Source organism: Aythya ferina (assembly GCF_964211825.1).
Source record: "Aythya ferina genome assembly, chromosome: 5".
Lineage (NCBI taxonomy): Eukaryota > Metazoa > Chordata > Aves > Anseriformes > Anatidae > Aythya > Aythya ferina.
In genome coordinates this window covers 62,555,306-62,565,917 of record NC_140301.1, presented here as the reverse complement: position 1 = coordinate 62,565,917, position 10,612 = coordinate 62,555,306, and the positions used below count along the sequence as shown (strand labels likewise).

Genomic DNA, 10,612 nt, shown 5'->3' with positions numbered 1-10,612 from the left:
CCCCCCCTCAACACGCCTACAGCGCGCGCGCGCGCACGCGAGGGGGGTTGTGGGGCGCGGGGCCCCGCCCTAGGGGAATGGCCGCGGGATGATGGGGGGGGCACAGCGCCCCCGCGCGGCCGGGAGGGCGCATGCGTAGTGGGGGGGGGACGGGAATGGTGGCCGCCCTTCCCTCAGTCACCACAAAACTAGTTACAAGATCAAATTTACAAAACGGGGATATAACTTATATAACTTATACTTGTGTAACTTGTATAAGTTATACTTGTTTAAGTTATATACTTATAACTTGTACTGTGAAGGGGGGGGTCGCTGGCAGGAACGGTGCCCGCCCTTCCCTCAGTCACCACAAAACATGTTAGGAGATAAATTTTACAAGATAGGGGTGTAAATTATTTAACTTATACTTGTGTAACTTGTATAAGTTATACTTGTATAAGTTATATACTTATAACTTGTACTGTGAAGGGGGATGCGCTGGCAGGAACGGTGCCCGCCCTTCCCTCAGTCACCACAAAACGCGTTAGGAGATTAAATTTACAAAACGGGGATACAATTTATGTAATTTACACTTGTGTAACTTGTATAAGTTATGCTTGTATAAGTTATATACTTATAACTTGTACTGTGAAGGGGGGGGGGGTGCTGACAGGAACGGTGCCCGCCCCTCCCTCAGTCACCACAAAACACGTTAGGAGATTAAATTTACAAGACGAGGATATAACTTATTTACCTTATACTTGTGTAATTTATACTTCTATAAGTTATACTATATACTTATAACTTGTACTGTGAAGGGGGAGGTGTTGATAGGAACGGTGCCCACCCTTCCCTCAGTCACCACAAAACTAGTTACGAGATCAAATTTACAAAACGGGGATATAACTTATATAACTTATACTTGTATAACTTGTATAAGTTATACTTGTATAAGTTATAACTCTTATATACATACAACTTGTACTGTGAAGAGGGGGGCGCTGACAGGAACGGTGCCCACCCTTCCCTCAGTCACCACAAAACACTTTATGAGATTAAATTTAACAGGATGGGGGTATTACTTGTATAGTAAGTTATAACTCATATATACTTATAACTTGTACTGTGAAGGTGGATAATTCGTATGTGAGGTGAGGGCAGGGTGTGCTCTGACGTCAACCTCGCTCGCTGCCCATCAGTTTTTTTACCCATTAAACAGCTTTATGCTCTCATAATGGAAAAAAGCGACCTTTTGATACCGTGGTGTGTTCGTAGGTATCCTGTAGGTCCATACACATTGATCACAGTATTGTAGGTACTGCCTGAAACACCTACAGCTTGCATGGGAACATAGCAAACTATTGGCATATACAATCACATTCAGATAAAAAAATAAAAATAAAAATAAAAATAAAAATAAAAATAAAAATAAAAATAAAAATAAAAATAAAAATAAAAATAACCACCACACACAGGGATCGTACAGTCATTTATTTATTTTTTTTTTACATTCATTATAAATAACATGTAAGTTGGTTCATCTTTCAGTTTTACATGATGTCGAAAGGACAATATATTACACTGGAACAAAACATAATAGAAAATATATACAATTGTTCTCGTTTATACACAACACGGCAGCAATGACAGCATCTGACACAGCACAGGAGACCTAACAGGTAAACGATGGAAAACCTGAGAGAAAGTAAAATATTTTTTTTACTTTTGCTGAAAGTAAACTAGGGCATTTGACTCCTGACAGGTCCACTGTCCCCTACTCTACCTTACATATAATCTGGCTAATATTATGTATGTTACAACCCTTTACTTCCATCAGAATTCAAAGAATTCAATTTTATTTCTTTGTATTTAAAGTGGTAATTCGAGAATATGAACCTTTGTGTCATCCTAAATCGACACACAGCATGTCCACCCGTGTGAATTCAGTACGGGTAAATTTAACTCGGGCATATACCGCCACTGCCTCTCCCTCCTCCTCTCCCCCAAATCCCAACCCTAGATATCTCTGTGCCTTTATTTTCACAGTGATTCACAAAGCAAGAGTTGAATGCTTTCAAAACACCTCCTGGTAATACAGTGGTTAACATCTTAATTGGTGAGACCTGTTGCAGGAACGTGGCCTAGAAATTCAGTGAGCTTTGACTGTCAGAATACCAGTAAATACTTTGGTATCTTTAAAACGCCTGTGCTGCGTAGGAGACACATTCACACACAAAAGACCACAAATGCTGAACATGTTTATATGCTTACTTTCAGTAGCTTTAATTTTGTAGAACGAGCTGCTGACACTACGAACCAACAAGCAACACTACAGTCGCTGGCAAGCAGCGCTACCTTTCTCTGCGTTCCCTCCACTTGGGAAGGGATTGTCCTGAAAATTGTCCTGTAGCAACACAAACAGTACAGTACAGAAAGGCTGTAGTGTATGTAATCACAAAAGGCACTTCTGGGAATTAATTCACGCAAGTATTCCAGTGAAATTTGAGTTTTGTCTAAAAAATATTTACCATTTTCTTCTCCCTCCATCCTTCTACTTTCTCTTGTGTTTAGGTTAAATTTTTGAAGCTAAGTGAAAAAAAAAGTAGTGACAGGGTTGGGTGAGAAAAGGAGAAGTCAAAATCCCTTTTCTCTGCTTGTTCCTTATATTCCAATGATAATATCATATTTTGGCTTGTACTGTGCTCTAGAAATGGCTGATTAAAATCAAAACAAAACAAAAAAACAACTGGTAAATTCCAGGAGATTAAATGAATTGGGTAAGTAGTCTAGCCTTTAAAACGAGTAATGTGATATTAACTCCACAGTAGCTCAAGTGAAGTACTCACTTATGTCAGTGTTCAGACTTTGGTCACATACAGAGCATTATTACTAAATCTAGGTCACCATATGAAGGAGCATTAAAATGTACTAGCTGATAATATGTAGTCCTGATTATCTGAACCTCACCTATGTTTCCTGAAGTATTTTAAAACTTTGCTAATTTCCATAGCATAAGCATGATTTTAGCTCAGCTACCATATTGCTAACACACAGCCCTGGTACCTGCACGCAGAGGTTTGTTATAACTGATACCAGTGATTAATGTAAAAAGAAGAAAGATCTCCCTACTTCAGATTTTGAAAGCAAGCTCCAATTTATGCCAATGCAATTTGTCAAAGTGACTTGTTTTTGCAGCCTGTGAAAAATGGGATATGTAAATCTCTGAGATTATGCAGACAAATAACCATCACAGGCTTTTAGAATAGCAGAGTAGTGAAATAATTTAATAGGATTTTGTGTTACTCTAAGGTATTCCATTATTGGATTTCCATTTCCACTACACTGCTTGCATAAAGGGATGGAGGAGGAGAGGGGAGAAGAGGAGGTCATATGCAGTATGTATAGTTGAGTCTGTCAACCCTCCAAGCGGCAGGTAACCCTTTAGACATAGAGGGCATCCCCTACAGCCACATGCTAGTCAGTACCAAGCGAAAATAATGTTCAATAGGTTACTCAACAGCTTGCAGGCAGTCTAATCCCAGAGTCTGGGAGACATCTGGCTCATTACAAACACTATTTTAAGTGTCACCTTGCTAGTGGTCCCAGAGACAAAGAACCTTGCCCTCTTCCTCTGCAACCATGATGATGCATACGTAAAGAGGTCCAGTTTCAAGTATTGCCAGCATGGCCCCTTGCACCAGTTTTATGCACGCTGCTTCAGTGTGACTTACTGCTGGAGGCAGGGCATTTGGAGGGAGGGCTAGCCTCTCCTTCAGACTGTTAGTAGTAGTAATGGATTATATACAAGCTTGAGCATGCAGGCTCTTATTCAGCTACTTCTTGTTGCACTTGCATTTCCCTAGCCTCATAAACTCATCAGATAGGAGGTATTACAGATCATTACAAACCTAGATGCTCTTCAGCCTCCACAACTACAACACTACTGCAGGTTGGTCTGGGAGCATTAAGGTAATACTCAACCAGTTTGGTGTATCCTGCTCTTCTTAATGCATGCTTATCTGCTTATCTTCATCTAGTGACATTAATATCCACATGTATTATATTGAAGGAAAGTAATATAGGCTATTATTCCCTGAGTTTTTTTTTGTATTCACATCAAATATGTTTCCTCACAATTAATTACAAACGTAGATTCTGTATCAGGACTTAGTACAAACGACATAACTTTCTAAATCATCACTCACGTCAAACGGAACTCTGCTTAAGTGGCAAAAGTTCACGTCTGCGAGGCCTAAAGACAGGATTTCACTGAAGAAATCGCCCAAATCCCCCTCTTCATTCTTCTGCCAGCTGCTTAATAAACATACTCCACTGCTTTACTCCATTTACAAGTTATATAAACTCACTTCTTCACTTCTGTTTAGCGACTCTTCCATTGTTTAGCATAACTAATTTCCACACACAAAAAATTAAGGCCTCTGCAATTTTTAAGTTGTCTGGCAGCACAGTTTAAAAAAAAAAAAAAAAAGCAGTAGTCTTTATTTGCCATCTGGGAAATTTCTTCTGATAAAATACGGTTATGCTTAGTTGGATGCGGTAGTCTATTTACATATTTTAATATTTTTGTTTCCTTTTTTTTTTTTTTTTCTTCTGAGCTCTGCAGAAAAACAGCCATGAAGAAAAATCCAGATGCCTAATGCATAAGGTGGAGCATATTGCTTTACAGAAACTAGAACCAGATTGCAGGATACAGATGACAACAGTAAAGTCTTGCTTTCAATAGCAATTACACTGACAGTGTTCAAGACTGACCCGTCAATAGTACTACATTTGGGCCACGAAGTCCCCTAGAAAATGAAAAGAATTTTAAAGTTTTAATTCAATACCACAAGTTTGCATTAGACATTGGCTTCAATCTAGATAGATACAACCAAATCAGTAAATTCAGAATTTGTATTTTAAATGAAAACCAAAGTATCAAAATAAGTTAACCTAGAAAAACATCTGTATTTTTAAATACCAAAAATTACTTTTAGGCAAAATTTAGCAGAAAAACAGTGTGGGAATAAACAAAAGATCTGTTGGCAGTGTCTGGTTTGGGATTTAGCTCTGCCATCTCCTTGGAGGCATCTGTTAACTAAAATTCACCAGTAGAAAAGGCAACATAGTGAAAAGCTGAAATATTAACATTTCAGTAAAGTGCATGGGATTGTGGCATACTTAATGGCTTTGCTATGATCTTAACTCGGATGCTGAACTAAAAGCTGGGGATGCCAAGTTCTTTACGATTTTATTGAGGTTGGCAATTTTTTCTTCTAGTAAATAGTTTTTCTTTTCAGCAGTTTTCTGGCGCTGTTCTGTCATCTCCAAAGCCTTCAGCAGTTGTGCATTCTCTACATAGAGATCCTTGACCATTGCATCTGCTTTAGTGTTCTTGGAAAGCTGAATAGTGGATGAAACACAATTACTCAGCAAATGAACGAAACACAATTACTGTGAATGAAATGCAATTACTCAGCAAATTAAAAGTAAAAGAAAAATTAAGAATAATTAAAAGCAAGAACAGCGCTGGGAATATAGGTAATGTGTTCATTGTAACATATTAAAGGAAGACAGCCCACCCATTCATGCTATTTTCATTTGTTAAAAACTATACATTTGTGAAGTCCTTATGGATGCTGTGAATGTTTTGAAACCAGAAAGACTTTGTGAGGATCTTGAAAGCTCATGCAGATGTCGGAGTGCTTCAAATGACTCGTCTGTCAGATCATTACTGCTTTACAGCCTTTGTCCTCTAAAGACAGATTAACTTCACACACCCCATGATCCCACAGAGATATTTCCACAGAGGTTTGGACTGCCAGCTCCCCCTGTAAAATCAGGGAGAGCACCTAGCGCTTGTCTGCATGCTTTTGGGAACAGCCCTTTAGCAGAAGGCCCTGTCAGCGTAGCACTTACTTAACATGAGAGGAGAATGTACCTCAGCAGAAAATAGATATTCTCCCCACTGTTATCATGTCACGCCTTCCTAAGAGTTCAGAAGCCAGCTTTTCCTACACTCCTGGAAACTTTTGAAGAAGGCAAACCACAGCAAGAATGGAAACCCCAAAATCACATCAAGCAAAGGGTGTAATGGGGCAGAGGATGTGGGAAAAAATCCGTATTGTACACTAATCCCATCTGTATTCTTCAGGAAATTCGCTTTCCTCCTTTTTTAAGCAACTTTTCTAGTTAAAATACTTGGCCCAAATTTGGCGTTTGTTTCCCAGCTTTAAGTGTATCAGCATACCAAACATGCATGGCTGTCGGGATTAACGATTCATGAATTAATGATTAGTGAGAAATAAATACATAATGATTAGTGAATACAGTCCCAGTTTGGATTTGGGGGAAGTTTGGGGCAAATACGTTCTACTGTAGCTCAGATGCATTAAAAGAGAAAGGAAAACTCCTTTAAATTTCTTTTCAGCAAGAATGATTTGGTGGCTTTAGCTCGCCTAGTTGTTTACAGAAGCAGTGGGGAAGAGCTGGGAAAAGAGCAAGAATGCTTACTTGTTCTTTCAGCTGATTTACTTTATCTTGGAGAAGCCTCTTCACAAGCCTCAGTTTCTGTTCAACATCCATCATGCGTTCTTCCATCATTTTCAGAAGCTGCTCATGACCCCCCTGGAAAGCAACAAGAGAATCAGTTAATGATGAGCTGTTCCCATTCACCAGTCTTCTTCCTTTCAGTTTATGTGTAAGAAAAAAGTTGGCAATCCACGCTTGAGTCCATTTTAAAGAGTCAACTAAGTTATTAAACAGCTCGTGGAAGCAAAATTTTATGGCAACATTTAAAGGACATTCACAGCATTAATGGATTTTTCCAAATGTAAATTGTATATTAGATTACTAGATATAAGACAAATTGATCTAAAATTCTAATTTCCATCTTGTCTGTGCTAATTAGATCTGGATCACTTCCTTTCCTTGTTTTTAGGTGTTGCCATATACCTGCTGAATGTGGGAAACAATACCAATCAAATTTGTAGTGACTTTAGGGGTAAAGAAAAGAAAAAAAGCAATGGCATAATGGCATCACTTTGACTGTGCAATACTTCTGTGCCAAAGACCCCTCAAAACGGAATAATATCCTAAAAAAGTAGGGTGCTGTTACCCCAAACTTGTTTTTTTCTTTTACTTTCTTCAGATTAGTTGTAGACAGATAATCTTCTGAATACTCTAGCATGCTTTTGCTGTTTTCCTTCAGTGAAGTGATGGACAATATAACTAAGAGGATAGTAACTCATTGTCATGAGCACCTGTTACACCAGGGGTTGAGTGAGGTTTTCCCAAATAAATTAGAAAAACCAGGAACTATAAGGAGTTAGAATCCGCTTCCCAACAGTTATTGTCTTCCTATTGATGCTAATGCTAGGAAGTCATCTGAGCAGATTACCTTTGAGAAAGCACTAGCCTCCCTAAAACAAAACACCTTCAAAACCAAAGTACCTTCATATTTCTGGGGGCAGAATGAATGAAAAAAACCCTGAGGAAGGAGACCAGTTCAAGAAGTTGGTTGTTCATCTAAACCACTGTAGGAAGATCCTCTTGGATTTAGGGATGTCCACTCAACATACTATTTGTTGGAACACCAGAAACTCTTTAAGGCTTTGTGTGGGGTTATACAAACGCTTTGCTTGTAAAAAAGTTGGAAAAAAGTTGCAGAGAGCTGTACAGAAAGCAGTTTTAAAGTGTTGCTGGACAGGAGATGGTTCCAGGTTAATAAAAGTACTAACTGCAGAATTTGCAAGGGACTTTGCAAGGGACTTTCTAAACAAGTTATCTTCAGCTATCTTTTGTAATTTGATTGGAATTCAAAAATGTGGCTGAACATAACATTTCTTACTGGTTACAGGAGCTTTGAGGGAGTAGTTCAGTGGAATCTAAGAATTAGTGGTCTCAACGTCTGTGATCCTTGTTGTTTGGCTTAAAGTTAATTTGAGAAGGTTCTGCCTGATTTCATATTATTGCATGTTTAAAGGGAAAAGCCAGCTCAAACATTAACTTTAAGGTCATTAAGATAAGCAAAAGGATCGTTGAAAGGAAACAGCTGAAAAGGTTCATGGCTCCCGACTAGAAAAAACATAGGTCTGAAAGCAGCATTGGTAGACCTCAAATTACTAGGGAAAAGAAATGTCATTTAATCTAGTAATTTGAGACCAAAGAAAATCAGTAAGGAATGCCATCAGAGGGGAAAAAAAGGCTGTTAATAATTTTCCCCTTTTCTGGAACTATTTTTACTTTATGGTCACAACAGAAAGATATGTGAATGTGTTCTGGAAATTTTCTCAAATTTGCATGTACATCTGCTGGGGAAGCAGCATATCTGCATGTAAGTATATCCCATGCTACAAATCTTTCCCAGAAGTCATAGAATAGAATCACAGGATGGTTTGGGCTGGAAGGGACCTCACAGCCCATCGAATCCCAGCCCCTGCCAAGGGCAGAGACCCTTGCCCCCAGCCCAGGCTGCCCCCAGCCCCATCCAGCCTGGCCTTGGGCAGCCTGCACCAGGGTCTCACCGCCCTCAGTGTGAAGTCCTGATAAAATAATCCTCAATAACAATGACATTGTCTAAATTTGTTAATTCTTCATCATAAAGCTGAGACTATTGATACTATTAAGACAAGAGACATTATGTTTAAAAAAATTTTTATTTTTCATTTACATCAAAAAATGTCATCTCTCCCTGTTAAAAAGTTTATACATCTTTTACAAAAATGCAGTATAAATACCTCAGATTTTCTTCAAGTCTCATATAAAATTAATACCATTTGAGAAAAATAGTCTCTTTCCCCGCTGAACAAATCCACATTTTAAATAACATAAATAGAAATGATTTGTAACAAATTAAAAAGGGCAGCTTATGAACTTTCACAAAATAGCTTCTAGACAAATAAATAGGAAATAACACTGTGAAGACTTTTTTTTTTTTTTTTTTTTTAAGAAAAAAGCACAACATTTGATCCTCAAGTTTCTCAGCTTATGCCAGTTCGTGTGTTTGTGTGTGTTTATCATGGTAAGGAATGAGATCATAAGCAGCCAAGCTGTCAGAGGTGCCCGATCCTCCTGTAGGAATCTGCATGCACTGCTCGCTGCTCCGGTAGCAAGGCCTAGAGAAAGAAGGCAAGTGGGATACTTCACCCTGATATCCAGATTTTCTTTTAAATATGTACGTTTACTTAAAGCAAACCACCAATACAAGCTAAGCAAGCAACACAAGACATAAAACACACACAAGAAAGCATGCAGAGCATCACATATTTCTCTGAATACTCGTATTAGCGCTACACAAATGCAATTAAGGAAATATTCAGGATGCATTTCCTAGACGTAAGGTCTCTGAAGAGGGTTTATCCACATTTTTGGGGGATTAAGATCAATAACAGTAATTAAGTGCAATTAGCAAAGCAGTTAAGTTTCTCAAGCGGAAATTATCTGCTGCTATATGTGTCTCACAGATTGCCAAATAGCATTTGTGAAAAATGCAGTCCAGCTGACCTCCTTTGAAAACTTGCTTGCATTTCTATTTTAAACTTAGTCGCAAGTCTTTTCTTGAGACAGAACAAGCTGTTGGGTCGGAGGTTATTTGAGTTTTCAACTTAAGACCAGAATAAGGGGGGAGTTGAGCAACTCAAAGTACTGGGAACAAGAATATGGGTTAGCAGAGGCTGTAAGGGAACTCGGGAAAACCTTGGGTCACTAACAGGCCCACAGCTCTAGTTATTGAGCAAGGAAAGGGAGAAGGGAAAGGGAAAAGGAGTGCAGCAATTGCTACTGTGCAACAGGGATCACAGCACTAGCCAGGGCAGGCACAGTCATCTGTAATTCAGGAGAGCGCAGACAGGTCACCACAGGAGAAAAGGCCCAGGAGTTTTATTTTGGTGAAGCTTGAATTGTAACCTTGGTGGACAACAGCTAACACTGACTGTCATACAAATGAGAACACAGACCACCACAATCAGAAAGCAAATGGAAGTTGCAGAGCATGAGGAGGACACAGGAATTTCAAAGAGGAGGATAACTTGGGATACCTGAACGAAGAAAGCTGCAAGGTGCAAAGCAGTAGCAGCAAAACTAGGTAGTTAAATTTACCTAGTAACATGGACAACCTGACATTGTACTCACTGGTGAAAGGATGACGAAGAGGGATTAGGGTGCAATTTTTCAACATGCTAAAGGGAACATTAAAATGGACATAAGCTCAACTAGATGTTAACCCTAGAAATCGGGAGCATACAATCATTTAGACTGGAAAAGATCTTTAAGATCATCTGGTCCTTCCTTTAACCTGGTACTGCCGAGTCCACCACTAAACCATGTCCCTAAGCTCTACACCTACACGTTTTCTGAAGACCTCCAGAGATGGTGACTCAGCTACTTCCCTGGGCAGCCTGTTCCAAGACTTCACAACCTTTTCAGTGAAGATATTTTTCAAGATATTTTTCCTAATATCCAGCCAATGATGGTGAAGGAAAAAAAAAGAATCAATGAGAATTAAATGAAGATGTGCTTAGAGAAATGTTTTAGTTTGTCTCAGCTTAAAGTACTGACAAATTTAGTCTTTTTTAATTGCTATAGAATGCATGTTTAACGATTTTAGAGAGTTATGTAGTACAGCTCATGAAAA

At 38.9% G+C, this 10,612-nt stretch overlaps 1 protein-coding gene across 5 annotated transcripts in view; it reads right to left on the bottom strand.

Moving 5' to 3' along the window:
• Window positions 1-1,455: 1,455 nt before the first annotated feature.
• NIN (ninein) overlaps window positions 1,456-10,612 on the bottom strand; it is a 57,692-nt gene continuing 48,535 nt past the window's right edge. For 4 of the 5 annotated variants that reach the window (XM_084520965.1, XM_084520971.1, XM_084520966.1 and 1 more), the window contains 2 exons: window positions 6,493-6,606; window positions 1,456-5,382 (listed from right to left, as the gene is read on the bottom strand). In XM_084520965.1, the coding sequence (XP_084377091.1) occupies window positions 5,173-5,382; window positions 6,493-6,606 (324 nt within the window). In that variant the 3' untranslated portion in view covers window positions 1,456-5,172. Of the gene's footprint in view, window positions 5,383-6,492; window positions 6,607-8,842; window positions 9,096-10,612 lie in introns of those variants that run through there. The other variant, XM_084520968.1, reaches the window with a different exon arrangement.